Genomic DNA, 20,062 nt, shown 5'->3' on the forward strand with positions numbered 1-20,062 from the left:
ATCTGGAAGTTCATGGTTCATGTACTGTTGAAGCCTAGCTTGGAGAATTTTGAGCATTACTTTACTAGCATGTGAGATGAGTGCAATTGTGTAGTAGTTTGAGCCTTCTTTGGCATTGCCTTTCTTTGGGATTGGAATGAAAACTGATCTTTTCCAGTCCTGTGGTCACTGCTGAGTTTTCCAAATTTGCTGGCATATTGAATGCAGCACTTTCACAGCATCATCTTTTAGGGTTTGAAATAGTTCAGCTGGAATTCATCACCTCCACTAGCTTTGTTTGTAGTGATGCTTCCTAAGGCCCGCTTGACTTCACATTCCAGGATGTCTGCCTCCTGCCTCTAGGTGAGTGATCACACCATCATGGTTATCTGGGTCATGAAGATCTTTTTTGTATAGTTCATCTGTGTATTCTTGCCACCTCTTCTTAATATCTTCTGCGTCTGTTAGGTCCATACAATTTCTGTCCTTTATTGTGCCCATCTTTGCATGAAATGTTCCCTTGGTATCTCTTGAAGAGATACCAATTTTCTTGAAGAGATCTCTAGTCTTTCACATTCTATTTTTTTCCTCTATTTCTTTGCATTGATCACTGAGGAAGGCTTTCTTATCTCTCCTTACTATTCTTTGGAATAGCATTCCAAATGGGTATATCTTTCTTTTCTCCTTGGCCTTTCACTTCTCTTCTTTTCTCAGTTATTTGTAAGGCTTCCTCAGACAACCATTTTGCATTTCTTTTTCTTGGGGATGGTCTTGATCACTGCCTCCTGTACAATGTCACGAACCTCCATCCATAGTTCTTCAGGCACTCTATCAGATCTAATCCCTTGAATCTATTTGTCACTTCCACTGTATATTGGTAAGGGATTTGATGGCAAAGTTATCCATTTACCTTGAAGTTCCAGCAATTTTTGTTTTATTGATTTAGAGGAGGCAGGTAGTTTAGAAATATAATATGTATCAGGTCCTATAAAAATATTATCACTACCTTGTTCTTGTTCAGTCACTCAGTCATGTCCCACTCGTTGTGACCCCGTGGACTGCAGTACACCAGGCTACCCTGTCCTTCACCATCTCCTGGAGCTTGCTCACACTCTTATTAAGTCAGTAATGCCATCCAACCATCTGTCCTCTGTCGTCCCCTTCTCCTCCTTCCTTCAGTCTTTCCCAGCATCAGGGCCTTTTCACTACCTAGTGACCCAATTTATTTTTAGTATATAAGGATATATTTTTCTTTAATATTAATACAGTTGAAACAAGTTTACTAGTTTAGCATTGGACTTGTATATCTTTTTGTAAATCCTTTCAACATTTCTATATCTTTGTGTTTTAGTTTTATCTCTTATAGAAAACAAGTATTTGAATTTTAAACCATTTTAATGATCTTTTTCCCTAGAAAGTTTAGTACATTTGCACAGATTATATTTACTTATATAGATTCAGTTCTGTCTTCTTCGGACTACTTACCACATTTTTTTTTACTGTTTCATTGTATGTGTGTTCTTGTTTCAATTTCATGCCTTCTTTTGAATTATGTTGGATTTTTCTTTGCTTTGGTTTAGCTTTGTTTTATTCATTTCCCTTATCAGTTTGAAATTTGTTATATTCTATTTATATTTTTAAAATTGCATGCATATTTAACTCAATGCAGTCTAAAATTAATGAATATCTTTACTCTTCATGCAAATAATAAAAGACTGTAGAGGGTTTTAATGCCAGTTGTCCAAGATTTAGTTCTCTGTTTTTGTTTTAACATTGACAAAGTAAACTTTATTTTTATTAGTTGTTAGGAAAATAATTTTTAAATTTGCCCAAGAGCTGAGTATAGTCTTTGCTCACCATTTCTCCTTGCATCTCAGACATTCCTTCCTAGGATCTATGTCCTTCTTCTAAAAGAAACCTTTCAGACATTTCTTTGGTGATGATCTACTGGCAGTAGCTCTCTCAACTGAAGTTTAATAAAAAAAAATACTCCCACCTGGGATATTGGCTTTATAAAGGAGTATGTGGCCTGACCCTCCACTCCACATGAATACTGACATTTAATTTGTGGTCCATTGAAAACCCATACTCCGGTCTTGCCATAGTCAATAGAAACCCTCAGAGCAAATATTCCTTCACTAGTTCACACCTTTCTCCCTGCCTTCACTCTAGAATTGAATTTTCTTGTAATTTCTACTTTTCAATGGTCTATCATCTCATATCAGAAGCAAAAGCAAAAATAAAGTGAAAAAAATTTGGATATTTTATCCAGCACTTTTAAATGTCTAAACCAAAAGATGTTTGTCTTCACACTTAATCCATCATATTGTCAGAAATAGGAGTCCTTATTTGGTTTTTAAAACAATTATGCAAGATATTAGCATGATCTGAGTGTTAAAATGCCAACCCAGCCAAACTACGTACTCAACTGAAATGCCTGCATCTAGCCTGACACTGAATCATTTCAGTTGCCCGCAGCTACTGCAGGAATGTGCAGGGACAGAGACAGCCTGTCAGTTGCTTAATGATCTCGGGCAGAGAATTCAATACAAGCTAAGTAATAAATACTGGCTCACAAGCACGTGCCCTCCAGCAAACAAGGTTCCAGCATACACTAAGACCCACAATGCCTGCTTATTCCCAGTGGTCTTAAATAAATAAGTATCTTACACCAGCAAGAGCTTTACATTTTATTGTAAGGCAATAAAAATATTATGTAATTCCCCAGGAACCAACATAAAACATTGTGTTTAAAACAGTTCCTGCCCTGGTGTTGTTATGAGTTTTCAGGATCAATCAGGGTTTCTTCTTACATAACAAGTTTACATAAGTCCTTCAGGGGAAGGAATGTATCGCAATTATAACCTTCAATTAACCATCATATCTTGGTAACGATATTTTCTACGTCCCCAGGCAAAATAAAGCACAGCTGTTTGAATTAGTATTCTAGTTCTCTGCTTTACCTTCATAAAGGAAACATTCAATATACATAACAATCTTATCAAATGCAGGAAAAAGTGCCAAAAGAAGTCAAGGGAAAATAGCCTGATACTTGAAGTTTTCTAGCTGAAGAATGTTAGAGAAATAACTTACTGCATAATGCATGATTTTTGTAATTTTAAATAGACAGCTCTGTAACCATTGCAGACAACACCGTATATAAAACCAAACCATATGAAATTGATGATATGGTACTATATTTGACCAGCAAACTTAGAGATTCCATAAAGTTCAACCTAACATTTTATCTCACCAGTTCAAATTGCTTCTTGCTTTTCTGGCAACTGCAAAGTTATGACATAATGGAACTGAAGCTGCTCTGTGGCATTATGGAACACAGAATAGAAAGGTGATCTGGCAGACATGTTAATCAGAAAGAATTTAAATCTGCCTAGTTTTCTTTTAGGACCACCAGCAAAATTCTCTGTGGTATACCAACGGTACCAAAGTTTGTTTTGATGTTCAGTTTTGACTGTGTCTCTGAAACTCCATGGTTCTCTTCATCCATGCAGCCTTCTTCTGATTCATTTTTCTCCATTTGTGCTGTTTTTCTCCGTAATGTGAATCCATCCCTGCCCATTCTGTCGTGTCTCCTTTGTTTTGCTGCTTCATGAGATTGCTCTGAGCCATTAAGAGGCAAGTCCATCAAAAGAGGAAAAACCAACTTTCCTTTATGTCCAGGAAGAATCCTTTGTCTAAGGTATTCCATAACCCTGCTCCTCAAATCAATACTTTCTAACTTACACTTTGAAAGGAACTTATAAGGAAAATAATTCCTATAGCCACACCCACAATATAATGCCTTGACTACTTTTTCACATACAGTGTGAAGTCGGTTCTTATTGCCAAGGATCTTCTATAAGGACGCACAGTTGAGTCCTTAGCTTTATACTACACCAGCACCCTCCATTGTCCGTACAGTAACACACACACTACAGTACCACAGAAATTGTTAGTACTCAGTGTCCTCTTGACTAGAGGATCCCCGAGTCTGCTTTCACCTACAAGATTTGCGAGGTTTATAATAAGAAGGCAATATTTGAGTTACTCTGTGTCATCATCCCTTAATGCAGACAGTGACATTTCCAAAAGTTACTGAGTTCGGCAATTTACATGAATCAAATTATCAATAATAACTAACCTTCCCTTTAATGTTGTGCTATATAGTCAATTAATGGGAATTATTTTGATAATGGTCTCAGTTCTGTTTTCCAACTTAAAGTAGGATTTCTTAGGGCCAATAACTGATAATGTCTGGGTTTTATCATAAGAAGCTTTTGAGAGCAGATAATTAAAATTGTTTTTGATTCAAAATGCCTTAAGTTTCCTAAGCAAATAAAACATATTTGCTAAAGAAGCCAAGCCAACCTACATGGGAAGCCTTACATAGCACAGTCTGGGTTTTTTATTCATCTTCTGTTAGTCTTCTCAGTGCAATTTAATAGTTAAACGAAATATGTGAAAAAAAAAAAATCTCTGCCCCATACATTTGAATTAGGTTAAGTTTTTATGCTCATTAATCATGAAAGAGCTTAAGTTCATCACCTAATGCTATTCCAGCAGTGTTGTTTCTGCCTTCCTGTCATTAAGCAATGAATCTCATTGCTTTATATTGGAAATGTGTCAAAATGTGACATGATAAGAATAGATTTGCATCACTTGCCTTGCCTTCCAGACTGAAGCTCCTTTTTAGAGATAGATATTCTAGGCTTTTCCAAATGCAGATTAGCATATCTGAAATCTTTAGTAAACTGAATATTTAATACAAGGAAAGAGTATAGATCTTTAGTTGGGATGTTATGGCACTATGGTAATGATAAGTTTAATGCAGAAATTCATCTAAGCCTTTGCATTCTAAAGTCTTTCTATCCTTCTGACCTGCTATCAAGTCTTGGCACCAGTAAAGTTGGGGATAGTTTCTCATCATCAGTGTCCATCTTTTATTAATGATAGATGTTCATCATTGTGTTTATCTTCTATTCTGCCTTAGATTAACTGCACATAGATTAACTTTATCTTCAATGGCAATATGTCATATTTTTTGTAAAATTAAGTCCCAACATAATTAAATTTCTTATTAGGATTCTTGATAGTTTCGTTTAAGTTGTAAACAATGGAAAAATGCTTAAAGGGCTAACTTGCTTGAAATATCCAGGGTATTTGAGATAGTGTGTTACCAGACAGTATGAAGTAACTGCCTCTGCCTGAAGAGGAAGGGATTAAGGAAATCTTCTTAGAGGAGATAACTAAACTGAAGCTTACAAGTGAGAATCTGCTAGATAGAAAAGGGGCTTAAAGGCTCTGCAAGTGATGGAAACAAAACATGGAAAGGTATGAGATGTCATATCTGGGAGACTAACCAGTTTGACATAAGTGGATCACAGAGCACTTGAGGTGAGGATAGGGAGAGAAATGAACAAAACAGCAAAGGTCAGTTGCCTTTATTCATTGATGATTCAGATGGATGGACCATAAAATATATTTTAAATGGGAAAATTATGTGCTTACTTGTGTTTTACATGACATTAATGTTCCATTTTAAAACAGTAACTTTCTACATGCATTCTAGAAATCATCTGTTCCCCAGGTGTGTATATGAGCATGAATTAAGATCTTGAAGATAGCAAAGAGGTACAGATCTGAGCATGAGAGACCTGAAAATGAATCTCATGTCTGCTTCTTCCCAGCAACATAAGAGTGGAAAAGTTATACCTCGTATTAAAAAACATTAAAATGAGGATATTATTTCATAGGGTTGTTATGATAATTAAGAATTACAATTTATAAAAACTAGTTGGAACATAATTGATATTCTCTATACATTAGCACCTATTTTGACATTATAGATTGAGGCATTGTTAAGAATGCTATTACTTGAATCATGAAAACTGTTTCCATTTGAAAATATGTGGGACATGGGACATGGGATTCATTAGGTAACTCTAAGATGATAGCAAGGGCTTCCCCCTGATAGCTCATCTGGTAAAGAATTCACCTGCAATGTAGGAGACCCCAGTTCAACTCCTGGGTCAAGAAGATCCCTGGAGAAGGGATAGGCTACCCACTCCAGTATTCTTGGGCTTCCCTTGTGGCTTAGCTAGTAAAGAATCTGCCTTCAATGTGGGAGACCTAGGTTTGATCCCTGGGTTAGGAAGATCCCCTGGAGAAGGGAAAGGCTACCCACTCCAGTATTCTGGCCTGGAGAATTCCATGGACTGTATAGTCCTTGGGTTTGCAAAGAATCAGACATGATTTAGCAACTTTCACTTTCAAGATGATAGCAAATATTGTTATATATATATATATATTTTAACTGACACAAGTAAATGTTTGATGTATGTATTTTTTGTGACCTGTTGACCTATGGGAAACTTCACATTCTTTCCCATATTAAATTTTTCTTGGCTTCTAAAGAGTAGATATCTTACTCTTATAAGTTTCTGGATATTAACAAAAAGTTCTTGCTTTTATTTTTCAAGCACATCTTGACAAGACGGAGTCATATTTTTGTTTTCCTGAAGAAATGCTGTTTTTCATTTACCAATTAAGCAATTTCCTCTTTGTCAAACATTTTCAATTGAAACCATTCCTATTTAAGCAGAATTTGATCTGTTTATGAAAAATTAGAGAAAGAGACTAACTCAACCGAGTTTATTTATTCATTCATTCATTTATTTGTTTTTTTCTCATTTCAGGCCCCATTTTATTCTGTTTATCCTCACAACTCAGCCTGATATAGTAGGCTCTTCTTTTTCTTATTAGCCAAAGTGAGAGAGCAGTTGCATGTCCTTTGAGTTTGTGGAAGGTCCTTAAAAAACTGACATCTTTGGTTAATCTACATCTAGTTCTAGAAATTGAATATATGTTTTCATCATGCTAATTTTAGGTTTAAAAAAGCTTCATATTTAAAATCTCCTTATTAAAAGTGATTTCACACTCAAATCCCCACTGTCTCTGAAATATGAAAAGATAGAGTCATGGAATTACTTGAGATTCTCCAAAAGGAGAAAAGTACATGCAGAAACCGACTTAAAATGTCTCATTATTCAATACTCAAATTTGCCTTCATGGATTCATTTTCCAGATTTCCCACTACTACTGTAACCATGTTAACACTACCCTGGGAAATATCGATGCTGCTGCTAAGTCGCTCAATTGTGTCTGACTCTTTGTGACCCTAGGGACTGTAGCCCGCCAGGCTCCTCTGTCCATGGGATTCTCCAGGCAAGAATACTGGAGTGGGCTGTCATTTCCTTCTCCAGGGGATCTTCCTGACTTAGGGATCAAATCCCTGTCTCCTGTGGCTCCTGCGTTGCAAGTGGATTCCTTACTGCTGAGCCACAGGGGAAATATGGCTAAACCAAATCAAAATACAAAGGCAAAAATAAGCTAAGAGTACATAGGCATTGGCTTTAAGGTCAGATTCATTGTTTCTTAATCCCACATTACTCTTTCCTTAACAACCCTACTCAGGAAGCACCGGTGGTAGCCAGAGCAGCATTGTTCCTGGAATGTGCCCGTTTTGTGCACCGCTGCAACCGTGGCAACTGGCCAGAGTGGATGAAAGGACATCATGTGAACATCACTAAGAAAGGCCTTTCCAGGGGACGGTCCCCCATTGTGGGCAACAAGCGGAACCAGAAGTTGCAGTGGAATGCTGCCAAGCTCTTCTACCAGTGGGGAGACGTGAGCTTTTGATTTTCTTCTATAAAAATTAGGCCGAGTAAAGTGAAGACGTTTTGAGTTTCTGTTTGTTCATTTGTTTGGGAGATAATCTGAGTATCTGTTATGTACCAAGCACTGAACAAAACATTTCAGGGGGAAATAATTCATTTAATCTTCCCAATAAATCTACAAAGTTAGACATTATTATCTCTTCTGGCTCCCTTTCTGATCCTCTGCCTCTTTCCTCCCTGTAAATGTAAACATTCTCAGCATCTCTTATCAGTTCTTCCTGTATAATCTCCACCAGGCTTGCATTTATTCCTGTGTTAGAGCTAGAAGTACCCAGTTCTCTATCCATAGCACTTTTCAGATCCCTGACCAACTTCACCAACTGTACTTTGGAGGCATTTACTTAATGTTCTGAAACTAAATCTGACCAAACTGAAATGCTTCTCTCCATTTAAACACACCCCCATCTGTAACCCCTCTTGAATTTTCTATTCTTTTTGATAGAACTACCATCATCTGAAATGACAGTCTTTAAACATATTCTCAACCTCCTTTCCTTATTGATTCCACCTCTTCCGTGTCACTGATGCCCTTTGAGGTCAGATCTTCATTACTTCTCCTCTGTGTGACTAAAGTCTTTTCCTATTTGGTTTCCTCCCACAATCTCCCCTCTCTGACCCATCCTACACACTGCCAATAAAATCTCCCTTTGGCATAGCCCGTCTAAAAGCAGAACATTCATATCTCATCTCCCAGCCTCCAGACTCTCTCCTTCCAATTCATTCTCCAAACTGCTGTCAGAATGATTAGGCTAAAATGCAAATCACGGTATAGTGCTTCAGTGGCCCTCCTTTTCCCTGGGGATAAAAACCCAAATTGCTCAGCCTGGCATCTCAGCTCTTTCCACAACCTTTATTCAAATCACACCAAGATTATAGATGATGAAGTCAATGAGCTGATGTACCTAAAGGACATTTATCTCAATCCTTTACATCTAAGAGGTGTTCAATGATAAGTTATGATACTAAATTTTGAAAGCAGGATAAATGGTTTGTCTCTACATTTTTAGACAGCTAGCATGGTGTCCCTGGAAGGAGTGATAACGCTTCTCCCCTGCTCAAAAACTGCCTTTCATCCTTCAGAATGCAAAATGAAGTCCAGCTTCAAGAACTGTGGAATCTGGTCCCGATTTACCTTTCCAAGCCCTCAGGCACATTATTTCTGCTCAGAAAATGGTGCTTCAACCAAGTGGCTTAGTTGATAGTCTCTGAACACGTCAGTGCATGTCCCTGAATATGGGTCTTTGGGAACTCTCCATCTGAAATATCCGCTTTTCCCTTTCCCATTAGCCTAACACCAATTCTTGAGAATCTATGTTTGAATCCCAGTTCAAGGCTGCTGAGTGACCTTGAGCGGGTTTTTCAACCTAACTTTCCTAATTGCCAAACAGTGATACTTCTTTATGAAAGTTTATAATCTACTCAGGCATATTAATAAAGACACTGATGCACTATAACAGTTTATTCAACTTTATGTTTTATTTAATAACTAGCAAACTACCTCGCATAATAAATATTTGATGAATGAAGAAGGAATAATCATATCCCTAAGGCACTTTTCTTGTCTTGAAAGAGATGTAGAGCTCTAAATTATTATTTAGATATTTTATATTATCCCAAGTAAGTTCATTTTTTGAGAAACCTTCTAAGTTTTGTGAACTGTGGGTTTAACTTAAATTGCTTGGTTTCAGAATCCGGGGGAGATCAATGTAGATTTTTTCTCCCCTTGACTCTCACTATTAAGTCTTCTGGCTTTGCTCAGACTCATAATTCCTTGTTTCCTTCTGTTGGGGGAGTGTGTAATTTCCTCGGTTCTTTCTCGCCACAGCAAAAATTTGAAGTGACGGACAGACCAGTGTTACAGCCCCATGTAAATTTCCTTGTTACAGCAAAAATTTGAAGCAATGGACGGACCAGTGTTACAGCTTCGTGTTACAGCTCAGTTTTATTAAGAAAGCAAAAGAAAATATATCCTTGAGGTGTGAGAGGGAGTCGACCCAGAAGACTCAAAGAGAAGAGAAGCCCCCAGCTCAATTTTGGTTCCTCTTTTCATAGGTTTTTTCTCCTCCCCCTGGGCCTGCCCTATGTAAATTGGGCTAGCCAGGAGTGCTGTTGGTTTTACCTGAGGTCCTCACTCCTGTCCTCAGACCTTCCTTTGTTCTGTTTTCACAGGCTTTTCCCTTCTTTGTCTTTTAGCCACCGCCATTCTGGACTCCTTTTTCCTATTCTAACCACCTAACACTTCTTTAGAATTTCTAAAAAGTAGCATCAGGACAAGGCTTTCTGTTGAGGTGGTGGTTTTTGCTTTCACGTTTTGTTTTGTTTGCTTAAATCTTCTCAAGTTAGCAACTGAGCTGCATTTCTTTTGTATTGATGTGGTTTTTGTTACTCCTCAATTGCAGACTTTAAGGAGACCCCTTTGTTCTCAAATAACCAAGATGTTCAAACAAAGTGTGTTTTTATTTGAAGAGCTCTAGACATATCTTTTGAGCTTCCCAGGTGGCTCAGTGGTAAGGAATCCACCTGCCAACGCAGGAGACACAGGAAATGTGGGTTCAATCCCTGGGTCAGGAAGATTCCCTGAAGTAGGAAATGGCAACCTGCTCCAGTATTCTTACCTGGAAAATTCCATCGACAGAGGAGCCTTACAGGCTATTGTCCATAGGATCGTTAAGTGTCAGATGCGACAGCATGCACATGCACACACGGACATATTTTTGTAACTTTCCAACAGAAAATCAAATCTCTGGCATGCCCAGAATTTAGTCGTTTTTCTAAATATTTGAAAAGGATGATGCGGGAGGGAAGAAGAAAATTAGCTGGAATTTTGTTCTTACCAATGCACAGAGTAATCACACTGTCAGACCAAGTTCAGTGCTCATTTTATCTTTTTGAGTCTTTTTCCTATGTATGTGTCTCTTCTTTTATTCTATACAACATGTAATTAGAATGTGAAAGGAATTAGAGGTAGCATATTTTGTCTCTTTTTTGGGGGGAAATTCTTTTTTTAAAATCAGACGTTAGTACATGATGACTCCGAAGAACAGATAGTAAGCATTGGTTTTGTGAATACCTTATAAAAGCCAATGTTGTTTATGTGTTGAGGTAAAAGTCATGTTTCTAATGTTGATGTTAAGGACACTATCAAAAGAATAGTTAATATTTCAAAAGAATAGTTAATATTTCTAATTGATAGCATATCATGAGGGGGAAACAAAGTATATAAGAAAATTTTGATTGCATATATGATGAAAGATACAAATAAAATTGCAGTTCTAGAAGTCATGCCAGCCTCCAAATTCATTAGCATAACACTGCTATTCTCATAAAATTGCATGATCAGAAACATTCTGAGGAAATGTGACTTCTTATTTTTTGCTGCAGCAAAATCCTCCATTAAAAACAACTATACAGGACGTCCCTGATGGTCCAGTGGTTAAGACTCTGCACTTCCAATGCAAGAAGCATGGGTTAGATGGGGAAATAATGGAAACAGTGGGAGACTTTATTTTGGGGGCTCCAAAATCACTGCAGATGGTGACTCCAGCCATGAAATTAAAAGACACTTGCTCCTTGGAAGAAAAGCTGTGACCAACCTAGACAGCCTATTAAAAAGCAGAGACATTACTTTACCAACAAAGGTCTGTCTAGTCAAAGCTATGATTTTTCCAGTAGTCATTTATGGATGTGAGAGTTGGACCATAAAGAAAGCTGAGCACTGAAGAATTGATGCTTTTGAACTGTGGTGTTGGAGAAGACCCTTGAGAGTCCCTTGGACTGCAAGAGATCCAACCAGTCCATCATAAAGGAAATCAGTCCTGAATATTCATTAAGAGGACTAATGCTGAAGCTGAAACTGCAATACTTTGGCCACCTGATGTGAAGAACTGACTCATAGGAAAAGCCCCCGATGCTGGTAAAGATTGAAGGCGGTAGGAGAAGGAGACGACAGAGGATGAGATAGTTGGATGGCATCATCAACTTGATAGACATGAGTTTGAGCAAGCTTTGAGAGTTGGTTGTGAACAGGGAGGCCTGGCATGCTGTGGTCTGTGGGGTCACAAAGAGTCAGACATGACTGAGCAACTGAACTGAACTGGAGAACTAAGATCCCATGTGCCATGCAGCATGGCCAGAAAAAAAAAAAACAACTTTTTAAATAAATAAAAATAGTTAAAAGAAAATACAACTGCATACTCCCTTATGTGAGATCTATAAAATAAATGACCTTTGAGGAATAAAAATACTTTCAGAAAAAGTTTTGTGTGAGAATAAATACCATTCCAGTTCCTATAAGTCTTTAGGCTCAATGACCTTGGAGACAGCATTAGTGCCTTCCTTCCCTGGATTCCCATGTTGGGAAATGTGGTGGTAACAACACTATGGCAAACAGAGGAAACTTACGCTGAAGACAATCCCTATGAATTGATTGCCGACGACCTCTGTAATGTGAGAACCTCTTTTACAGTCTGACATATACCTCACGCTGTTTCATTCTTTTTCTGTTCATGGTAGGCAATCGGCGTCCGGCTGAATGAGCTGTGTCATGGGGAAAGTGAGAGTCCAGCCAACCTGCTGGGTATCATTTATGATGAGGAGACCAAGAGGAGACTGAGAAAGGAGGATGAGGAGGAAGACTTTTTAGATGACAGTAAGGAGACTCCCTTTACTACAAGAACCCCTGCTTGTAAGAATCTCTGCTTTAGGAGCACGTAATATTTCTCTTTCCTCTTTCACATTCTTACCACCTTCCCATGTCTTCCACTGTACCTTCTCCCCTATTCCCTGTGCATGGATGTGAGCATGTGCATAAAACCCACAAAGTGAGGGCAGGAACCAGAGGAGAAGACTATAGACAGGAGCAAAGAGCTGTAGGCCATATGAAACATTCATTGCTTTGTGGTCTCTGACTCCTAATATTGTAAATGTCAAGATCAGTTTTAGTCCTCCGTGAGAAAAGGAAATTGTGGGAAAGTGCTGTTCCAGGAAAGGATTTGGTCAGGTTTTGTGTTTTTTCATTACTCTTGAAGATACAAAAAAGGGCTAGACCAAATGAAATTAAACACAAAAAGCTTCTCAAATCGCTAAAATATTAAAATACTTAATCATAGTTTATTATCATATTTAACATGAAATTCAAAATTTAAGGTTCAGATTATCTGAACTATGAATGTTTGATTTACTGTACTTATTTATTAAAAGTATAATTGAGTCCCATCATAGAAGAATAGAGACAAAGAGATTCCTGAACATCTTTTTTAACACCATTTTGTGCATATGTGTGTTCTATACCATACAAGCTTATGAGTATGTGTACCACTGTTTTTTATGGAGTAGCAAATTCCAATATGGTTTTGGAATGAGTATCATTAACTGATGAAGACACCGAGGTCTCTTCCTTTTGACCTACCCTAGTGATTTGAAATGCAGATTGCCTGATGATGTCTTAAGGATTATCCTTAGTTAAGTGATGCCAAACCTACTTTATCTCTAAAGGCATGAAATATAAAAGGATGGCTAGAGTGTAATATTAGACAGAACTAAATAATAATCAAAGAAAACATATTGTCTTCTACTTTCATACCAATAATTTTTTTGCATTTTTCCATCATTTTGCTCTTTCTCTGCTGCTGCTGCTGCTAAGTCACTTCATCATGTCCCATTCTGTGCGACCCCATAGACGGGAGCCTACCAGGCTCCTCTGTCCCTGGGATTCTTCAGGCAAGAACACTGGAATGGATTGCCGTTTCCTTCAAATCAAAGAAAATCTTCTTGACTTAACTGTTGACAAAACACCGAATTATGATGTTAGTCTTTTAACCTAATGATGAAAGTTGTTCCCAAAGATTCCCTCAAGTTCACAAGAGTCTAGGTTATCCTAGAAAGACTCACGAAATTGGGTCTGATTTGTAGTAGGACTTGAGGATAATCCAGCAACCACAGAATCTAGTTTAGCCCTGCCAGGAGACATCCCCAAACTGCCCCGGATCTCCTAGGGGTCCTTCAGAACAGAGAGAAGCCAAAGCCACGTTAGATGGAAATAGCTTCATAGGCCAGAATGTTCTCACATCTCCATGAGACCGCATAAGTATCACTGGCGATATGGTATGCTTGGTATAACAGTTTTTTGGTGAGACTATTTATAAGTCAGTAATTGTTCCCTATAACAGAATATTTCAGATGATACTTATGAGAAAGCCTGGACTAAGACCAAGCTCATTGTCTATGGGACTGACAAGAAGAATCTAGATGATATCCTTAGGATTACAAGCACAGATCCAGAAGTTTATACTAAATAACTAGTGTTCAATTATGTTTTAAAAAACAGTTGCACATCTAGGCAAGTTCAAGCATCACGTAGACTCTAGAACATTCATTCAATGAATATAAGATTGGAATATCTTCTTTAGTTCCACTTTTAAGTCAATACGTAGCTCAGTTTGCATTTTAAAAATAATTATGGTATAAGCAAGTATCAGTCTGGAAACAATAGAGAAGTTTGTCTTTTTCATTCCTTTTTTTTTAGTACCATTTTTTAAATTTTTATTTATTTTAATTGGAGGCTAATTACTCTACAATATTGTGGTAGTTTTTGCCATACATTCACATGGATCAGCCATGGGTGTACATGTGTTCCCCATCCTGACCCTCCCTCCCACCTCCCTCCCCATCTCATCCCTCAGGGTCATCCCAGCACACCAGCCCTGAGCACCCTGTCTCATGCATTGAACCTGGACTGGCGATCTATTTCACATATGATAATATACATGTTTCAATGCTATTCTTTAAAATCATCCCACCCTCGCCTTCTCCCACAGAGTCCAAAAGTCTGTTCTTTACATCTGTTTCTCTTTTGCTGTCTCACATATAGGGTTATCGTTACCATCTTTCTAAATTCCATATATATGCATTAATATACTGTATTGGTGTTTTTCTTTCTGAGTTACTTCACTCTGTATAATAGGCTCCAGTTTCATCCACCTCACTAGAACTGATTCAAATGCATTATTTTTAATAGCTGAGTAATATTCCGTTGCGTATATGTACCACAGCTTTCTTATCCATTCGTCTGCCGATGGACATCTAGGTTGCTTACACGTCCTGGCTATTGTAAACAGTGCTTTTTCATTCTTAATAAGAGGCAATCTCCCCAGCCACATATTACCTCTGTGGAAAATATAATGGTTTTCATGGGGAAGCAATAGCCAGATATGGTCAGAAAAACCATAATTCTACCCACTATCAATATAAGCCATGATTGTATATTATAGCAATTATGAAAGCCAAATACACAGGAAATATTTTAGAGCTATTTAAAGATATTTTCAGAGAAGGCAATGGCGCCCCACTCCAGTACTCTTGTCTGGAAAATCCCATGGACGGAGGAGCCTGGTAGGATGCAGTCCATGGGGTTGCTAGAGTCAGACACAACTGAGCGACTTCACTTTCACTTTTCACTTTCATGCATTGGAGAAGGAAATGGCAACCCATTCCAGTGTTCTTGCCTGGAGAATCCCAGGGATGGGGAAGCCTGGTGGGCTGCCGTCTATGGGGTCGCACAGAGTCGGACACGAATGAAGCGACTTCGCAGCAGCAGCAGCAAAGATATTTTTAGGAAGGTTAATATGTAATGATATAGTTATTGCTTGATAAGTTGATTCATTCAAACTATTTTCTTCTAAGGGAGACATGTCTTTGTCTTCTTTTCTGAACACTGATAAGTAATCAATATATTTCTCCATTATTTGTGATGTCATGTATCTGAGAACTAATCCTGAGGATTTAAGTCTCTATAGTGTCACCTTGGCCATTATCTGCCTTTAAAACAAAATCCATTTTTTGGTCTATGGTGGATACAACATTTAACTCATTCAGAGACTGGTGTTCTTCAAAGCAAAGGAGAATATTTGCATATTTCTAGTATAGCTATTCCTTAATATGACAGGCTAGCTTGTATAAACTGTATAACATGGGTGATCAAGTAAATAAGTCTTGTTTATGCTACAGAAACACATCTGGGATAAAGCTTAAACAACTTCACTGCCCTAAGAACATTAAGATAGCCATCTCTTACAAAGTGAGCAGACAGGACTTTTGTAGTTCCAAATCTATTCACGGGCCTATACCATGAATAAATCTGATTGTATAGGTACGTGAAAATCTGGCAAGGCTGCTTTCTGTTTTTGTTTTCATTAAAAGGCTTTCCGGCCTAGTGGACCTGCATTTTGTTTCTCTATAATGCCTTGAGGAAAATAATTCTTACTGACTGACATTTTAATACTGAGGTATTTGTTCCAGAATTGCAAAATGGAGGAAAAAAGAGGTGTAGTGTGATGTATAGATTATGCTAAAGGGACCGGGTAAATTGAACATGTACAGGTGACACCCTCATTTACAGTTTCATTTTGCACATGGATAGGTAACATTCTCATATACAATTTGATTTTACACATGTGTAGCTATATCCATCAAACTGTGCCTCTGTATTTTTTATTGGTTGTTCGCTTATGAAAGAACTTTTTCCTTCCACAGGTACTGTGAACCCCTCTAAATGTGGCTGCCCCTTTGCCTTGAAGATGGCAGCCTGCCAGCTTCTCCTGGAGATTACCACGTTCCTACGAGAGACCTTTTCATGTCTGCCCAGACCACGCACTGAGCCTCTGATGGTTAGTGAAGCTTATTAATAATGAGGCTACTTGGAGAGTCCAGCCAGGTGGCTTGGTTTTCAGTAGTCACAATTTCCTCAAATATTCAATGAACAAATGTATCATATAGTTTAAAAATTCAACAAAGGGATTTTCATATATAAAAAGAATATTTCTTTTTATCTCTTAAAAAACTGAAAATTGACCTTAAAATCACAAAAGACTGCACCACTGGGTAGTGTCTAATTGATTACTGTCAGTTAACCTAGGAATGTCTAAGAACCTTTATACGTTCCTTTATTCTGCAAACTATGAGGAGTTTTATAGCCAGCATTTTCCAGAAATCACTGATAGGTTTGTTTTTTTCATGCTCAGTTCAGTTCAGTTGCTCAGTCGTGTCCGACTCTTTGAGACCCCATGGACTGCAGCATGCCAGGCTTCCCTGTCCATCACCAACTTCCAGAGCTTACTCAAACTCATGTCCATTGATTCGGTGATGCCATCCAACCATCTCATCCTCTGTCATCCCCTTCTCCTCCTACGTTCAATCTTTCCCAGCATCAGGGTATTTTCTAGTGAGTCAGTTCTTTGCATCAGGTGGTCAAAGTATTGGAGTTTCAGCTTCAGCATCAGTCCTTCCAATGAATATTCAGGACTGATTTCCTTTAGGATGGACGGGTTGGATCTCCTTGCAGTCCAAGGGACTCTCAAGAGTCTTCTCCAACACCACAGTTCAAAAGCATCAATTCTTTGGTGCTCAGCTTTCTTTGTAGTCCAACTCTCACATCCATATATGACTCCTAGAAAAAGCGTACCAACAATTCATAAATTTATGTGCTTCCAGTGAATTTTCTCATTTAAATTATGAATGAAAATACTCAAGTCTTTAGCATGTAAATGTCTCTGAACAAATATTTTATTCCTGCAGCATTTCTTATGGATACAGATAGGCAGAAAAAGACCATGTGTGCATGCACACACACACACACACACGCACATGCACACACACACGTGCACAGAAACACAAAGACCCACAGGCAGGCATACATACAGACACACTTGTATGCTATCAGGGCCTGATTTTTTTAATTTAAGATACAAATTCTGGCAAGAGCCAAGAGTCATCACAAAGCACTTTGGACAGAGGCCCATCTCAGAGCCGATTTTCTTGGCCCTTTGTTCTCTAATGGGCACCATGTTTCCAGTGGTTCTTTTATCATAGGCCTTACCTGACCAGAGCTGAGGAACCAGACAAATTCCTTTTTTTCTCCCCTTTACACAAAACTTACAGTACCAGAGAAACTGTTACACTAACAATCTATGTGCTTCCATTTAGGTGAATTTTACAGTGTGCCAACTCTCCTGCTGTTTTGAAACAAACTCAGTATGAGCAAGACCCTACTGCAGTCCCGGGGGGTTGGAGGTTGGCATGAGGAATGGAACCAAAAAGTCAGTGCTCTGGTATTCCTGAACTGTTCCTCTAACTTTGATTTCCAGTGTCTGCACAGCCCATTTCCTCACACTCTAAAACATAAAATGGAACTCTTTGTAGGTAAAATATGTTTTCAAGAGAAACGTGTCCACATTTGGACTGTGAAACTGCACCGTTTAAATACTATGAAATGGAGTTCCTCCTACAGACCTTATTTAATTTCATGTTATCCTGAACCTTTATTTTTCTGAATTGTCACCTTCACAATTATATTGAGACTACTCTTAAAAACCAAGTAAGTCAGCCACTTAAGCATGTTTAAAGTCAAGATTAATCTATAGGCCTCTATGAGTGTTATTAATATCAATATTCTAATTATACTGATGTCTTCGTAAAAGCTCAGAAACACATCTGTTAAATTTTCAGATTTTCATTTTTTATTTATTTTTTAATATTTATTTGGCTGTGCCAGGTCTTAGTTACAGCATGCAGCATCTTTAGGTGTGGCAAGCAAGCTCTTAGTTACAGCATGTGGAATCTAATTCCCTGACCAGGGATTGAACTTGGGCCCCCTGTGCTGGGTGTATGGCGTCTTAGCCACTGGACCACCAGGGAAGTCCAAATTTTCAGATTTTTAAAGGTCACCGTTTTGACTTATAGTGATTTAAAAAAGATAAGAACCTTAAAGTTTGATTCAGTTATTTTTGTTCTTTCAACACTAGAAAGCTATACTGTTCCTTATTATTATAACAAATTTCTTTTTTAAGAAAATTAATCAAATCTTTAAAAAATGACTGTATAATCAACTGGCTGTCTAGTAGAAAATGCCAAAAAATTAAACTAAAACAGAGGCTGCAGTTATTCAATCAATAAGAGGAAATTTTTCATTGCCTTTAACTAGGTCTCATAAATCTTTTATTCATTGAACTATAACTTTTATTGTCAAGTATAGGTTCATAAATTTTGGGGGGATGTGACCTTTGGAAAATGGGAAAGAGCTCATGTTTAATCTATGTAACTATAGTTGATGATAAAGAAAACTCAAATCACATTTTTAACTATTACAGAAAAAACAGTATCATAAAGCCATTTTACTAACACAGAAGCTATAAATGCTTGAAATAGGTTTTTTAAGAAGTTGTACAAAACAGTAAATCTAACAAGTTAAGCATAAATACCATTAAAATGAAATATTCTAAAATTTTAACAAAACACTTGCTGTAGGAGTATTTATAGATTTGGGGGATATTTTACTAATTCAATAACATTTTTAACAGCAGAAAAATAAATAGCTACCTGAATGTACAGAATAATAAAAGTATAAGCTAGAAAAATAATCACATTAGAAACTATATTCTAGGATCTGAGACTTGAGGAGGGGGGAAGATAGGGAACATAAATGTTCTACCAAGAAAGTCTTTCTGATAGAAATGTCCTAAGATCATTTCCCTGTGAAATATTTGTTTGAAAAAGTCCTGTTTATATCTGAAGTGTGCAAGAGAAAGGGGCTTCCCAGGTGGTATTAGTGGTAAAGAATCTGCCTTACAAAGCAGGAGACATAAGAGATGCAAGTTCAGTCCTTGGGTTGGGAAGATCCCCTGGAGGAAGACATGGCAACCCTCTCCAGTATTCTTGTGTGGAGAGTCCTATGAACAGAGGAGCCTGGCAGGTTACAGTCCATGAGGTTGCAAAGAGTCGGGCATGACCTAGCACACACGAGGAAGAAAAGTCAAAAGAGCCTAAAATGCAATAAATAAGTTAATTTGATAGAGCTAGGCAATCTCAGGAGGTCACTCACTGGATAGTGGGGAGTGGAGGTAAGTGAAAACGAAAATTAATATCAGCTAAAAATATATTTTTACCAACTTAACAATTTTTTTCCATCTACATCCCTAGATGGAACTTAGTGTATTTGTTTCTCCCCCCAAAATGACTTCTGGTAGCATTTTTATTCTCTCTTTTTGTAAACCATCAGATCAGATCAGTTGCTCAGTCGTGTCCAACTCTTTGCAACCCCATGAATCGCAGCACGCCAGGCCTCCCTGTCCAACACCAACTCCCGGAGTTCACTGAGACTCATGTCCATCGAGTCAGTGATGCCATCCAGCCATCTCATCCTCTGTCGTCCCCTTCTCCTCCTGCCCCCAATCCCTCCCAGCATCACAGTCTTTTCCAATGAGTCAACTCTTCGCATGAGGAGGCCAAAGTACTGGAGTTTCAGCTTTAGCATCATTCCTTCCAAAGAAATCCCAGGGCTGATCTCCTTCAGAATG

General features: G+C 38.0%; 1 protein-coding gene across 1 annotated transcript in view; it reads left to right on the plus strand.

The window, feature by feature from the left end:
• The window catches only part of UNC80 (unc-80 homolog (C. elegans)), a 230,278-nt gene that overhangs the window by 101,735 nt on the left and 108,481 nt on the right, over positions 1 to 20,062 (plus strand). Inside the window, 3 exon segments of the mRNA XM_010861283.1 lie at positions 7,453 to 7,665; positions 12,228 to 12,363; positions 16,245 to 16,378. Coding sequence (XP_010859585.1) covers positions 7,453 to 7,665; positions 12,228 to 12,363; positions 16,245 to 16,378 — 483 coding nt within the window.

The sequence above is a fragment of the Bison bison genome, unplaced genomic scaffold, assembly GCF_000754665.1.
Source record: "Bison bison bison isolate TAMUID 2011002044 unplaced genomic scaffold, Bison_UMD1.0 scf7180017864471, whole genome shotgun sequence".
Classification (NCBI taxonomy): domain Eukaryota; kingdom Metazoa; phylum Chordata; class Mammalia; order Artiodactyla; family Bovidae; genus Bison; species Bison bison.